Source organism: Labrus mixtus, chromosome 7, assembly GCF_963584025.1.
Source record: "Labrus mixtus chromosome 7, fLabMix1.1, whole genome shotgun sequence".
In the NCBI taxonomy this organism is placed as follows: Eukaryota; Metazoa; Chordata; class Actinopteri; order Labriformes; family Labridae; genus Labrus; species Labrus mixtus.
Genome location: NC_083618.1, coordinates 17,721,388 through 17,738,272, shown reverse-complemented (window position 1 = coordinate 17,738,272; position 16,885 = coordinate 17,721,388). Strand labels below are relative to the sequence as shown.

The following is a 16,885-nucleotide window of genomic DNA, read 5'->3' as shown; positions in this document are numbered from 1 at the left end:
CATGGAAAAAGTGTATTTAGCAGAATATTGGACCTTTAACTCAGGGATATGTTCTCTACTTCCACCAGTTTTGAGTCTTTTGTGGCAATATCAACAAACTACTTCTTCTTCGGCTTACATCATCAGTCTGTTATGTTTCGGTCTAAATATGCACACTCAGAAAAGGAAAACAGCTAACATCAACACATAATGCCAGATTGAAAAATGAAGAAGAAAAGAGGCTATTCGGCCTGAATATCATAATGGGCCGGGTTTCCCCCAGCAAAATAAATTATAATACCAATGGCACCTTTGTCTGGTTAAAGAGAAGGAAATAAAAGAATAAAAAAAGGTGCTCAACATTCTCTGTAGACATCAGTGTTTGGTTTTTGAAAGCATCTGTGCTTCTGGTTATGTTTGGCTCCTTGCCTCTTTTCATTGAACCACTTCCAATATTGGCACCACTTTATTCTTGGACCAGAGCAACACGGAACCAAATCTTTTATGTTTTACCCACATCATTTCATCCGAGGGGTCATATTCCATCGCTGCAAAGCTGCACTTACTGCACAATGGCATATCCTTCCTCTTGAGAGAAGCTGTGATGACAGTGTATGACTATGACGAGTCACAAGTGTGATGTTGCAGAGGGAGGGACAAGCTGTGATTCAAGTGGTCATCCTCCACTAACCTGGCAAAGCTAAACCATCATTATCACTTTCCCTCATTGTGGTTTGGAAGCGCCACGGCTGGATTAACTTGAAATTGATGTCATGTCAAGTAGGCGGCACAAAAAGAGACATTTGACAGCTCTTTCCTTCTCCCGCATTAACATGAACCTACTCACTGGGCTGTCACTGATATGTGCGTCTAATTTTTACAGTCTGAGAAAACATGGCAGGTGTTACTGAAAATGCTGTCAAAATTTTCAACTATTATTAAGTCAGTCTCAGAATAAATCTGGGTTAAGAATTAGGTCACGCACCTGCAGAGAAATGTTCTATTTTATATCTAAAATGACTCATTTTCAGATGTGATAAAATGGCTGGGTGATTTGCAGAAAACAGTGAGTCCCCTGATCATCAGAGGAGGCAAACGAGCAGAAATTCTAATTTGAAGTAAAGACACAAACAAAGTTAAGAGTAGAAGAACTGATTCAAGTAGGAGTCAAAAAGTAAAGGTTCTGAAATGTCCTACAGTACAACAGAAGATAGTATCCGTTGAAGGACATTTGTACAGCCTGTTACTGTGCTAAGCGTTTTGATCATTGTGGCATATTTGGGAAACTTTTAAACTGAAATTATCCTGTTTTTTTAAAGTTGATTATTTTGGCTGTAGCTTTAAATGTTGGCTGATTCATTTTCACACCTCATTCTCAAAAGTAACCTTCACTAGTCTCTCTTTTCTTTGGTTTAGTTTCCCAATCACATTGGTTTCATCTGGTCCCTTACATTGTTTTCTTCATGTTAGGTCTCTCATGGCTGATTTTTACGTCAAAGAATAATATTTAACATACATGTGTATGTTTCTCCTGGTCTCTACTCTCTTCCAAGCAACATCTCATTAGTTTCAGTTTGCCTTCAGCTACAAAATCACAGAGTCAGCATACCCGGTGGGCTCAAACTGTAACTGTGGAAAACGTTATGAAAATGACACCCTTAAAACCACGATGAAGCACAAAAAATGAGAGGGGATGTGAGGAGGGGATGTTTCTCACCAGGAGGAGCTCGATGGCCCCCAGGATGTACATCGCTCCAGCGAAGGTGGTCCCCAGATAGAAACAGATCCCCACTGCTCCCCCAAACTCTGGGCCAAGCGAGCGGGAAATCATGTAGTAGGAGCCTCCAGCTGTGCACACACACACACACACACACACACACACACACACACACACACACACACACACACACACACACACACACACACACACACACACACACACACACACACAATAATGTTAACACAAATACTTACTGTATGTGGAGTTTGTATGTGGGTTCATTTATGATCAAAATGGATTGAAAAACTTGGTTGGTGTGTAACTGCATGAAACACTCAATCAGCTCTCACTTTGGGAACGAGGTCACTTTCACTGGAAACTTCATAAGAATGAAATTCAACAGAAGGAAAAATGTCAACGTTGATGAATTTGTGATTTTGTTTGACAAATATGTAGTTATTAAAGGACTGATTGATATTTATTTATTTTGGGGCTTTTTATGCCTTTATTTGGAAACAGGACAGTGGATAGAGTCAGAAATCAGGGAATGACATACAGGAAAGGCGCCACAGGTTGGATTCAAACCCAGGCCGCTTGCTTGGAGAACTTAAGCCTCAGTACACGGTGCGTGCAAACTAACCACAAGGCTACGGGCAACCCTTGATATCTATTTTGACTAGATTCACTTATAATAACATCACGTAAAAAAACAAAGTCATTGAACCAATCTACTTTCGTTTATGTAACTTTGTTTTTTACTGTTTTTGTGTCTATTCTTTTAATCACCATGTTTCACTTCACTGTTTGTGTTTCCAAACACTGTTCAGATGAGTTAACCAAACATAAATAGATCAACCTTAAACAGCACTTTGCAGCAGCATAAGAAGCAGCTTCCAGTTATAACACAGACAGTTATAATTGGCGATCACTTGCACACTTCTCCACAAGCCTGTAATTTCTTCTGACCCCTGCTGTATGAAAATCAAGTGCTAAGACGCAGGCCTCCATTACTGAGTGAACTGACATTATATAATATATATTTACTGCTTGATGTGTACAGGAATGTGTCTGCACACAGAGATTTGGCCGAGGTTTTATTTTGTGTAAACAACCTTGTGCGACGACAAAGTTAAAGTGCAAAAGATCCCAGACTAAAGCTTGAAATGTTTCTGGGGATATCAAGCTGCGCTGCTTGTAATGTGCCAAAAGCAATCAGTGAAAAGAGAAAATTTAGAAGCGGGCAGACTCAAACAGTGATAACGGCATGGTGTCGGCGTCTGCTCACCCACCTGGCACTACTCCATTGGTAGCGATGGCACTCATTGAGATGGCAGTCAGCATGGTCTGCACAGAGAGGGAGGGGGAAACGACAGAGGAGAGGAAAACGGAAAATGAGTTAGTCATTTCTTTGAGAAGTAAAGAAAAGAGAGTGTACATGATTATTCTGACTTTATGAAACATGAGAGAAAGAGTTAAAGGATATCCAAAACTGATACAATTCAAGGGAGCATGAACGTCTTTCATATTTCATATTTGGGTGTCAAAAAACAATCAAACAAGCACACAGATGAAACTTTTCAAGGCGCTAGAGAAACAATCAGAGCTTCAACAAAGTCATAGGATTCATCTTCAGTGATCCCTGAATAACAAGTATAATAGTTAAAAGTAGTTAACCTGCTGATAGTGCCTTAAGAATCAATCTCAGGTTGTTAAGTTTCAGATAAATCAGCACTAGAGCAGACTATGTAATCCTTACTAGTCATTATGAGTATGGCAGAAGAAATACACTGATCATAGTATTTTAGGAGCAGCATGATATATGAGTACAATAACTTTGCAATAGTATTTTTTCTCTTCAATATATAATGTCAATTTTCTTTTAATTCACCAGTTACTTTAAGTGTGAAAGTCATGCAGATGTCATGGTGAAAGAACAGAGTCATAATTTTAAAAAACTAAACACTTAAGCGTTGCAGTTGGTCTTCACTGTGCTATTTACATGTAATCTCATATTCCTGACAGTGCTCAAAGACTAATCTGCTGCTCAGTGAATGATGAACACGAGCCTCTTGACTTGGCTGGTGATGTTCATACTCACTCCAACATTCAGGCATGGTGCATCCCAGCAGCACCAGGACAAGGATCAACTGATTAAAACAGTCCAAAATCTGCTCTGAACTAACTCATGGCTTGCCTCAAGCATCCAGGTGTGACAGCAGCCAATGTTTGTGCTTGCTTTCAGGCAGGTAATACACAGACTCTGCTTTCTCAGGGACCAGTATATGCTGTGCTTTGATAAAGGGCTACTCTTTTTATTTAAGGTTTATGTTTGGAACTTGTCATGCCTTTATTGTAGAGACGGGACAGTGGATAGAGTCAGAAATTGGGGATAGAGAGAGTGTGGGGAATGACATGTAGGGAAGGAGCGACAGGTCAGATTTGAACCCGGGCCGTCTGCTTGGAGGACTACAGCCTCCGTACATGGGGCGAGCGCGCTTACCACTAGGCTACCGGGGCACCAAAGTGCTGCTCATTGATGTCATAACATACTGACCGACTTTTCTTGCAGATTACAAATGTACTGTGATTAAAACTCTGCACGTGTTCCTTTGATATTAAGCAGCATTAAAGTTGTAGCATGGCATGTTTGACATCAAACATCCTGCTGAGGGATTAATGCACATGATCACATTCACATATTAATGCCTTAACAATGAAGCCCTAACTTAAAAACAGCCGCCATTCTGTAAAACTTTTCTGTCAGGCAGCAACTTTTTAAAAGTTTACTCTCCTATTTGATTCCCTTTAAGTGATGTCCATCATAACAGCATCAGGCCCAAGGTACATCAAATCGAAACAAGCTGTGACTGAGTTAACGTGAGGACAACATCAATTTACAGCAACGCTGGATGCTGCAGCTGACTGGTTGTTGATTAGATAAATAATAATGCCACCGGGGCTGTCAACAGCTGTCAGAGCACATCCAGACAGCCAATGACAACTGTGATGTAACAGCGGTATGCAGCGGGAGAAAAACACTAGGAGAAATGTGAGGGCATGCTAGAGTGGAGATCAGTGTTAGCCTGCAACACAAACATGCAGCCTTCACTGCCCTGCAGAGGGAGAGATACAGCCAGTGAGCGGAAGAGCGGGCCAGAGAAATACAAAAAGGAAGACGTGAGGAATACAGAGAGCGAGTGTGTGTGTGACAGACAGTATAAAGACAGCATTATGATTTCATCTTTCTTTCAAAGGCTATTGTTGAATTTCTGAGAGTCTTTTTGAGATTTTCTGCACATGAAAGAGAGACGGACAGAGACAGAAAGAGAAACCTGACAGGCTGGTCAAAATGTTGTGCCATCCTCTAAAGCAGCTTCTACTCTCTGTAACAACACAACCTCACAGCTGTAATGACATCATTTGCTCACTTTTCTTTTGCAATCACTTGCTAGTTTTCTTGTTTATTCACTGTTTTAATATTAAAAATGTAATGTTTTGGTAAATGGCCTGGAGCTTGTGGAGTACTTTTCTAGTCATTTGACTACTGAAAGTTTTTTTACATCGCAGGTCACACCTTCCCCGTTCACACCACATTCACACACTGATGGAAGAGGCTGCTATGTAAAGTGTCCATCAGCATCCATCAGTATTACTAATCCATTCATACACATTCACCCGCCACTGACGCAGCAATTCTGGGGTTCAGTGTCTTGCAGGAGGACACTTCGATGTGACTGCAGGAGCTGGGGACTGAACCCCCGACCTTCCAGTTAAGAGATGTCCAACTCTACCACTGAGCCACAGCCGCCCCAGGATTTTTAAATGGCTGTTATTGATGTTGCTTTAATCCATTTTGTTAACGCATTCACATTTAGAATTTCTTCCGCATGCTTTTAGTGTGGGATTGGTTTTTCCAGGGCATAATTATTTTTATCTTGTGATACAAAAGACAAACGTTGTAATAAAAAATAAAATCTACCTTGATAATGCTAACGTGTGTTATCTAAGGAAAAATAGCCATCTAATATTCCATGATGTCCCATGTTTTGGGTGATTTCTTGGCACCATTTTTTGAACACATTTTTGTTGTATTGTGAATGTTGTTAACAGTTGTTTTGCATTAATCTTGATCTCAGTGACAGGTTAACATTCATATTAAGCTTATGTGGGTAATTGGTTAATAATGTGGTAGTTCAGGGATCTAATCAGGAGGTCTCCCGGGGGCCTTGCTTTGGAGGATTTTCTCTGGCTCATCCATCTGGTAGGAGACCTCAGGGTAGACCCAGAACACGCTCGAGAGAGTTTATATCTCATCTGGTTTGGGACCACATCTGGATCCCACAGAAAGAGCTGATATGAGAGGGAGATCTGGACAAGCCTGCTTAGCCCCTTTACCACTATGATACTTTAAGCTGCTGAAAAAGGTGAAAAGATGTAGTAAATAAACACAAGATAAATAAATAAAGACAAAGCACTTGATACATTAATCACACTTGACATATCTGCAGACAAATCGTTGGCAGATTATAAAGTCTAAAATATAGATTTTTGTATCATGATCAGAAATGCATTATGGTTTGGCTCTACATTGAATCCAATGGTTTAATGGCTTCATTATTTTTAGATCCTTAATGCATATTGCTTTGTCTTGAGAGTGATGCACCATAGGAATACAACAATAGCTACACGACTAATTAAATGATTAACAGTTTTCATATAGTGTGTAAGAATATTTTTTCCTTTAACTGCCTCTCCTGAAAATTAAATCACAAAAAAGAGTCAAGTGATAAACATTATTTCTACTGAGGTTCCTCAGAGCAGCAAGAAAAGCAAATAAAACGAGGATGGTGTAATGGAAGAATGTCTAGTGAGTCCCAGCCGGTTATGTTCGACTATCATTACGTCCGTCTCTGTGAAGACTCTAATGTGGTTATTGGCACCTGAGGGCCAGTGAACTGACGATCAGCAGTGAAGAATGAGTGGGACTCGGCTCCTCTCTCTAATCTGGTCATAATGAGGCCACAAGCTCTTCTCCCACCACAGCAGATAAGACAGTAATTGTTTAAGTGTTTTATCTGATGTGGGCAGCAGCCACGCAGAGGTACTCCGTCGCATACTGAGTCACTGAATCACCGCACAACTGTACAGGACAGGCATCAGAGGATTTATATGAAGAATTACAGGAACAGTGAGAGAGGGCTGAAAGAGTGAACAGGAGAGGAATAACAAGGCTCTGGATTAACATTTATTAAAGGAATGATATGGTAAAATAACAGTTCAGTATGAAGAAGTCATCTTGATACCCTAACAGACACATTTTCTCCAGAAAATTAATTAAATTATTCACAAGGTAATCGATCAACCAGCTAAACTGAGGTTGCGTGAGAGTTTGGAGCTTGGTTTCTTTTAACAATGTGTCCTTCCTCTTCTGTGAGTGTGCCTGGCTGACTGGCAACCCCCTAGAGTAGTAGGCTAATGTAGCTCTTCCTCTTAAGAATAAAATGACATTCATTTGCATGGTTTCTTAAGATATCACTTAAAGATCGAGATCGTTTTCCCCCCGTAAATTTCTCTTAACATCCTGCTCATAAGCCTTACCACAGCTGCTTCATGCTTTACATGAACTGCTGTAAGAATCTTCTGGTGACAATAATGACATTTCACACTTTAGCACATTTGGATTTATTTAGCCATCAAGGGTACTTGGCGCCCGAAAAAGTATGCTAACAACACTCGTACTTTAGCTACACATATCAGGTATAGCTGGATTGAAATAAAGGCCACATTTTTTTAAAGGACCAATATGAAACTCTGACTCCTAGTGTTTAAAATTAGTACTGCAGTCCAAATCCAAAACATTGAAAACAAATTAGGAGGCTTTTTAGGTCGGCTAGAATCAGTTATATCTGAACCAGTTTGCTTGCCGATTTTCTTTGTTGCAACACCTGTTGGTTTGCTGTCTGCCTGGAAAAACAATCGGCCATGTGGGGTGACATAAAATAGATAGATATAGTTAGGTCTATGATTTAATTCAGGAGATATCTTACATATTGGACCTTTAACAAAAAAGACTTACATTACATTTGTAAACATTGAGAGAAAATTAACCAGAGTTGCAACAGAAACTTAAAGTCAGTCGGCCTGAGCGGTATGGGAAATGTATAGCTCTCATTTAGTTTAATTGAACTTATCTTGTTTCTAGATTTATCGTCTTTTTTAAGTTAACAAAGTCTAGAAGACATTTTTTCGTCTGTAGCATGACAAGCTCCAGACAGGATGCAGTGGCATCTGTGACCTTTCAAACCCACTCTGTTCTCTCCGGTGAAACAGCTAATTTCTCTTCGATCCTCTGGTCTGGTCCTGATGGACTGTCTGTCATTTTGTTTTGACTGGAGTGCCCCAAGTGCCGTGCCACCATTAGATCAGATGAAATCATATTGTTCCCCTTTGCCTATTCTTTGAGCAGTGTCCTACTTTATCTGTTCTGACTCCCCTGAAGTCACTGCAGTCAGGGAAATTATGAAGCGTTATCAATCAGCGGCTGTCACAAACACGGAGGATCTCTCCGGCAGGTTTGCAAAGTTTGCACGGATCTCAGAAGGTCACACTTTGATTTGCTGCAAATGTAAATGAACTTGATGTACTCTCTGGAGCAGATATCTCAAATAAAATGAACTCTTACTTTTTGTTCTTGCATTTTCCTCCCTGGCAAGATGATTGATGGCTGAAAAGCCTTGTTAGTTCACCTGTGGACCTCATGTCTGATCAAACCTGTTGGATGGCGTAGTACCGGAGGCTCTAGTATTCTGCTGTAGTGGATGCAGTATGTGTAGTGTCTTTTTCCCACTGACCCAGAGCCTGTGGCCTGTTTTATTGTCCCAGTTTCCTGCAGGTAACCTAAAACTGTGAAAGATTTAGAGTTTGCATGATGAGAATATAGTTTGTTCTGTGGTATGCAAACATTATATTGCTCTATGAATGTTGGAGTCTGTGCCTGTACCTTCAAACTCACATGCAGCCATATGCCCTGTGGCCTCCTAGCGTGCAAGTAGAAAACATCATAATGCTGCCTTGCTATCTGTCTATAAATATGAGAAACAACAGCAGCATCTTGAAATACCTGGTCCCATTTTCCTGTTATTGTGAATGCTAGCAGTGCTTTAATAATTGCTAAGCCATCTTTAATTATTTCTCAGCTCCAGGAATTGTTTGGTGCGATGAAGAAGCTAATTTGAACTTTTAAGAAAGGTCTGCTTGCTGTTACACACAACGCTGAATATAAAGGACACTTTAGGTCTGTTTCTTTCGAAAGCTACAGAGAAACTCTGATGTGGCCTTTCATCGACCTCGCTGCTGAGCAGAAATTGGTTTTGACAGGAATGGCGTTTTGCGATGCCCTGAGAGCGCGCTTCATTAGCATGCTTCATTACACAAATATTTTCTCAAGTACAACTTCATCAATTCTCATACAATGGTGAGGTGGAAGTCTATTTTCAGTGTGCTGTTTATCGCTTGAAATCCCAGCGGATGGTATACTGTGGAAGGCAAAAGTGTCAGATGAAGGAGAAGGAGGTGATTTTTACTTTTTAGACAGACATCAAGGTGAAAAACTGAGCTCCAGAGGACGAGATGCAGCTGCTCTTTAGAGAAGGAGAGATGGTAAAAAAAAAGGACACAAATCAGACGATAGAGGTGAAAAGAGAAAGAAAGGGGAAAGAGAGGCAGAGGCAACAAAACAGAGGAGGAGAAGAAAGAGGAAAAAATGAGACAGTAAAATGAAAAAAAAAGGCTGGGAGAAATTGAGGAAGAAGCGAAAGAGATGAGAGTGAAAAATGAAAAGGGATGAGGGGAGAAAAGCATCTTTAGCATTTAAATGAGTAACGACAGAGGGCAGAGCACTCTTCGCCTCGCAGCATTTGGATTCAAGACCTGGAAGTAATGAGGAAGGCCAAACAACAGATGACTTTCCATCTAGAATATTAAATCTCATTTTATCTTGGTGACAAGCCTGCATTCGTTATCGGGGCTAAAAATACACACAAGCACCGCATGGTTGAATATATCTGCTCGGAGAACGCCGTCTGCACTCGTATTCGGCTTTTTCGACACGGTTGTGTGTACAATCTTATGGTTAATGGTATAATGTGTCACACGGAGGCTCTGTTCTCGTGTTAAAATGATTCCAAGAATGTGCAGCGGCTCGTTAATGTTCTGTCAAAATGCCGCGTGATGGAAGAATAACGGCGTACGTCCTCGACGGCTACAGATGTGTGCGTTGCTGTGATTGAGTGTCCAATGAAAAGCGCTCTGTCAGTGATATCCCATCATGCCTTCACGTGAATAAAACATATGAGGGGGTCTTGCTGTATATTATCTGGCTTTACAGCACTTCATGTCCTGTGGATTTCACTAAGGTAAGGGATCACTGCATGCATGTTTGTACACACACACACACACACACACACACACACACACACACACACACACACACACACACACACACACACACACACACACACACACACACACACACACACACACACACACACACACACACACACACACACACACACACACTCCTGCGGTGTGTATCTGGTAACCCCCTGGAGGGCAGGGTGGTTATGTGTTATGTAAGGAGCTCAGGAGGAGAGAGGTGGGGGTTTCTCCCACACCGTTCACGCTCAGGCTTATCACCCCGGGGCTCTGCGATGAGCACGCAGGGACTGATAAGAAATACAAGTGTGTGTGTGTGTGTGTGTGTGTGTGTGTGTGTGTGTGTGTGTGTGTGCTGTGGTGTGTGTGTGTATGTGTCTAAAAAAAAAGAAATGGTGAGAAAAAATGAGCTGAAGGAGAAGAGAGGAACATAAATGTATTTTTAAAAGATTAAATATTCACCAGTGTGTGACATGCAAAGAGATTTTTGTGTGTGTGCAATCGTACAACATTTAACATGCTCTGTGTGTGTGTGTTTATGTGTGCGTGTGTGTGTGTGTTTGCTTGCATGGCTTCCTGTCAAACTGAGTCTGAACCAGCTTTTATCTTCCAGGCTTTTTTCTTTTGTTTTTTTTATTACACTGCACTTTTTTTGTACAAAACTGAGATCCATATATATGTTGATGCTTAAATGGAATCTCTTTTGAAAAAATAAAATAAACCAACTATAACAAAGTAGTATGTGTTTTTAACACCATGACATATGAGAAAAGAGGTCAAAATATCACACCGTATAATATTAAGGTACATCCAAAATTTTTGATGCACAATATGATTCGCATAACTATTTACAGTACAAAATAAATAACTATATTTCAGAGGTAATCATGAACATATTTCTCTGCAAAATGCATGTTGCTGTTTTCAAAAGGGTAAAAGAATCAATACAAAACACACTTCTTTCCCTCTCTTTAGAGCCCTCTCCACGCTGTCACACAGAAACATGATTGGGAAGCATATTGCCTGTGTGTCTGTACAGGCAACTTTGCCATGGTTGGGATTTGAGGGGGTTGTTCTATAAATACCCTCAGTGCTAGAGGAGAATCTAGGCTGCACAAACACACAGACATGCCAACATACAGCCCTGATACAATGCACACTGCGAACCAGAGAACAGAAACACAACCCTGACAGGCTGCTAGACCGCACAGTGTGAGCTAAACTGTCCTGCACTATTACATAAGCATACCTAATAATAACTCCTGAATAGATAAGGTGTTTGGAAGCAGATTATATGTTTCCTGACAATCAAATGCATCAAACAAGTCAAACACAATCATCTTGTAACAGCCACTCAGATCGCTGACAGCAGCTGAGCAGTTCCTGTGGGATGCGGTCTTTTGTAATACGAGTCTCAAGGCCACAGCGGGCCGTCAGTCCCACACCAGAGTCACGCTGACATATGACAGATCTGTAGCAACGATATTTATAGGAAGAAGGGAAGTGTCATCACCTATTTCGTTCTCTTAACTGAACAGAAATGTGTTGTTAGAATAAAACTGAAAGACAGACTGATGACAGAGCAGCGACATCTTTTAAGCTAGTTCAGAGTTGAACCTTGTGTTTTTTGGAAGATAGCCTTCGTTGCTAATGTCACGGCGCTGTAGTTGCAGCAACATCACTCCTCACCAGTGGTCAGAGTAATCAAATGGATTTAAAATAGATTAAAGTCAAACTTCCTCTCTTGAAGAGTTACCTTAACAAGGCTATATTAGGGTTTGCAGCAGGGTCAATATTACCATTAGAGTAAAAATAGTCATTATTTCTCAAAGGCAGTATGTGTTTGATAATCACATGCTGGCCACTTGTCGGACTGTAATAAATAATCTTTGTTGAGAATTGAAGCAACAACAACAGCTCGACTTTGGTTTATTCTTTGGGAAACTTCTGAGAATCGTGACCAATGCTGGAGTCAAGTTGTGCATTAGCTAATGGGTGATTCCTATAACGTATAGATTGCATGTTTTAGCAAATTACCCGTGCATTTGAAAGACATTTGAAAGCATTTTAAAACAAAATCAACAAAGACATTTCAATACGAATGGATGCTCCTAAAACTGTCTCTTTAATTGAGCTCATTCCCCTCCAACAATCACCTACATTTAAAAGAACGGAGTAACAGTGTTGCAGTAAGTGACATGTTCCTTAATTAACATAAAAACAGACTCTGAAGTTGATCCTGATTTGATTGCACATATACCATCCTGTAGCTGCATATCCTTACCTGCAGATGAATATAGAACTGAACAAATACACAATTCACTCCTGTTTAAAGTATTTGATGGAACTACAGCACCCAGACACCCTCACATTTCTTTAGATTAAAGTACATGGTATGGTAATGTCCAATATTTGAAGATGTTGGCTCCTCGTGGTTATGAAAGGACTTGAGGCAGTGAACACAGTCAATCATAGAACCGCAGGGACAGAATTGAGCACAACCAGACTAAAATTACTTTGAGTCTGCATTTGGATGCACTGGAGGACCATTTTTTGACACAGTGGTTTGTAGGACTGTGAAACTGAAGTGTCAGGACAAAGTGATCAGAATGGTTTCAGCTTCAAGTGAGGGTCGTCTTAACTCCACAGTTAATGTGGTGAAGAAGAGACACTGACCGTCGAAAGACAGATTGTGTATGTGATTTGTTGCTATATTTATGTATCTTATGATGCATGATGAACCATTATTGATTAAAATATACAGATGAAAAGGTTTGAGATTAAATTAAAGGAGTGAATGAAATAATTAATTAATCAAAGTCCACGACCGGAGATCATCCCAACTATGACCTCTATCAGCCACAAATACATTTTGAAAATTACCCCTGTGTATATGCTAAACTAAAGTTTTTCTGAAATTAATTTTATAAATACCCCCCCACCCCCCCCACACACACAATAATCTCAGAAGCTCCACAGATCCTTTATCCTCACTGTCCTCAGAGAACATTATAATAGTGAACAGCTGCTACCTTTTACTGCTGCACAGCTCATTACCTGTAAAGCTGCTCCCCGCTTTAAGGTCATTCTTCAATGACACTTTTAAAAATGCGTGCACGTCTGATTTCAGGTTGCACCAGGTCAACCTGCTGCAAACAGAGGGCTAGCATACACGTAGCAAGGTAGCACACTCACTGTGGTACAGCACATGGTGACGATGACGAAGGTCCCAATGACACCTCCGATCCCCACCAGCCAGGTCATCCTGAGGAAGAGGATGACGCCGAAGATGTTCTGGATGCACGGCAGGTACACACCCATCAGGGTGCCGAGCTGGGGGGCCTGGGGGAGGAGGAGAGAAGAGGAAACGTAAATCTTGGTGAGAAATCAGGGACTAAAAGGTTAGGGTTCAGTTCCTGATTGTAGCTTTCTTTTGCCTTATCCAGGTGGTAGAGGGTTAGGGTTAGGGTTTTGTGACATAGATTTGTTTTTTTCCTTCTTACAATTTCGATTGAATCAAAATTAAATTCTGTTTATTTTATTTGTCTTACGCATTCAAAAGTACATTGCACAGTCAATGAAATGCATTTTGCCCGGACACCCAAGTGAGATTAAATCAAAATGTTTGCCATAATGTGCAGAAACAGAATGACTCCTGCTCACTTTAAGCATCTGTGTGAATCAATAAAAGTCAACCCAGCAGCCGTGCATGCTGGGAACCACAGCGTGCTCATTTTCTTAATAAATTGTCTTTTGTCTCTTTGGGTCAGAGAGAACAGACTGCAGATGGTCAGACTGCCATGAAGGCAAAACTTGTAGGACTTCACAGATTGTAACTTTCAAAGGCTCAATTTGTTATTGTAATACGGCGCTTTGGGTTATAATAGGCGCTGTTACCGCAGCAATGCTTTGATTTATTTGAATTATTTGGCAAACACATATTTTAAATAGTTTCACTGTTGACTTCTTATTTATTATGTCTTTTGCAGCTTAGCATGCACATTAAACTGCAACATTGTTAAGTTATTTAAGCATTTTAAAGTCAAAAAGGCAGGGCACAGGATAGCCAAGCAGTTATGCCGTGTACAGAGGCTATGGTTCTAGTCACAGAGGCAATGGGTTAGAATCCAACCTTGACCCTTTGCTGCATCCCACAGTCTCTTGTCCCAGCATTTCCTGTCTATCTCTAGCTGTCCTATCCAATAAGGGCAAAAATGACCCAAAAAAAGTCATAAAGGTTCCATCTTGGTGCTTTGAGGGAATCTTTTGTTGATTTTTGAATCTACTGAACTACTTTCAGTCCAGAAAATGTTCAGATCAGTAATGCAGGCAGGGGATCAGTCTGATATGTTTTTAATTTCTTTACAGGCTCCTTCTATTTTTGTTCTAATGGATTTGTTGGGGTTGGTTTGGCAGCAGTGCTGTCCCTGATGTGGATCATTGGATAAGCGAGAGCTGCCTTTCACGTCCTCACACAGCACAAGAATCAGTGTCAAGGCCGTTCTACTGAAGGCAATCAGTGACACATTTTGTCTCATTTCAGATTGATTAAGAGGAGTTTTCTTTTCCTTGACAGTTTTGACTATGTTGTTCAAGTGTGTGTCTGTGTTTTTATGCACCTATATGTTTGTGTACAGTAAATGTGTGTGTGCGTGTGTGTGTGTGTGTGTGTGTGTGCGTGTGTGTGCACCAACGTAATGGCATGTACAATACTCAACCTCAAGGACACAAGCTGACCCGCTACATAATTGAGAAATAGTCATTCCCAGCTCAAGGACAACTTAGCAAGTGAAGGGTATTTATTGTGATATCCAGCATGGACACATTAAAACAAGTGAGATGTAAGGATGAAGTGGAAATGGCGAAGGAAGCAACAGGATAGTTTTTGCCTTCATATCAAAGCTATACACTTTGCTTTGTTCACAGTATGAATTATTAAAGATGGCACCACTGTGTCTCTGGTCCCGTGATATAAACGTAATGTCTCCTTGCTCACTATATACTGATTATCTTTATAGATGTATTTTCATTGAATGTGAGTATGGAAATGAAATGAAAGTTTAGAAATATATTTTTTTTAAATGGCAAATGTGTTTTATAAGGAAGTAAATGCATTCAAGGTTTTTATTAGACCTCACAATACCAACAACGTGTCCATAAATTTCAAAATAAAACTTTATTGTCCATTACCTCTGGACTTATACAGAAGCTTGGTTTTTATATCTGCTGATTAAAGCATGTTGAGAGTTATTCAATCTGTCAAATCTACAGGGCAGAAATGCCAGAGTATGTTTCAGGTCATTCAGAAAAAGTGACTATTTTCAAAAGAAGAATGAAAGTCTTCTTTGTTTTCTGTCCTGCGTACATTCTGTATAAAAGACAGCTGGCCAATACTTCACTGTCAGATTTTATAAACTCAATCATCCTTAGACCTCGACCTCAAGGTAGCATATTGGCGAGGCGGTGGTATTTTTAATTTATCTACTGTTTTAAAATGCATCACTAAAAAGGCTCTTAATAAATGTATTCAGTAAAACTTATTACATTTGCAGTGGATGGACATGAGATGAGAGAAAAAAAAACCCAGCACTCGGAAGTGACAGCAGATGCTGAATTCATAAAGCAGCCTTTTAATCAAATCATCCTGACAAGTGGCTGACATCAAATGAATAATGTTGTTTGTGAAGCTACAATTTGTGATTTGTTTGGAGAGGTTTGCTCTCCAGCATTTATAATGAACTGTTTGCAGAGAGGAGAGGAGAGAGCCCAGGCAGGAGAGACGGAACGGAGACAGAGCAAGTCCAAACAGGTCCCGCAAATATAATTACCTTCTAATTTCCTTTAGATAAACAACAGAGCAAGAGCTCACACAAGGAACTGTAATTAGCGAGCTTATCACTTTGGAAACCCTCGAACGGCTTATGAACACGTCAAATCATATCAAATCACAACGTATTATACAATCACGTTACATCGTATCGTATCATAACGCATCATATTATATCTTATCAAATCATATCATGTGTTACAGGCACACATAACGCAGCACACGTTGTGTCACATCGTTGAGTGACATTAACACAATGTGATACTCAATATTACAGCATGACAAGCAGGCAACTCGATGTCTGTGAGAGAGCTTGTGACACCAAAAACGAAATATCAGGCAACATGCCGGAACAAAATTCAACATGACTTTTTAAGATTTATTTTGGGGCTTTTTGATCCTTTATTGTATAGATAGGACAGTAGACATAGAGTCGGAAATCAGAGAGAGAGAGAGCAGGGAATGTGCTGACATGTGGGACATGCGCCACAGGTCGGATTTGAACCCTGGGCCACCCACTCGGGGGGCTATAGCCGCAGTGCAGGGGGCATGCGCACTAACCACTATGCTACCGGCTCCCCCATTCACAATCTTTTATCCTGATTCTAACTATCTGTACGTTTTCTAGTCCTACTTCTGACATCACACTCTATCATCTATCTGCACTGTTCACCATTATACCATTGGGACATGGTTATTGACTTCTACCTTCTCAGACTATTACTATAGGACAAGAAGATGAAATAGCCGAATGCTTTAAATGCTGTACCTTGGGACTTAAAGGTGCCTTGTGAAATGTTTATGTCAAATAGTTCAGTGACAGTTTTAAATTTACCCCTTGACAATGTGTGTGTCGTGTGTGTGTGCATGTGTGTGTGTGTGTCTCCTCTGCAGAGCTGATATGTCAGCCACAACCTTGCCTCTTC

The 16,885-nt window shown here is 40.5% G+C and overlaps 1 protein-coding gene across 2 annotated transcripts in view; it reads right to left on the bottom strand.

Moving 5' to 3' along the window:
- The window catches only part of slc12a5a (solute carrier family 12 member 5a), a 106,948-nt gene that overhangs the window by 19,363 nt on the left and 70,700 nt on the right, over positions 1-16,885 (bottom strand). For both annotated transcript variants that reach the window (XM_061043357.1, XM_061043358.1), the window contains exons 4-6: positions 13,328-13,474; positions 2,989-3,043; positions 1,697-1,827 (exon numbers count right to left, since the gene is read on the bottom strand). In XM_061043357.1, coding sequence (XP_060899340.1) covers positions 1,697-1,827; positions 2,989-3,043; positions 13,328-13,474 — 333 coding nt within the window. The remainder of the gene's footprint in view (positions 1-1,696; positions 1,828-2,988; positions 3,044-13,327; positions 13,475-16,885) is intronic.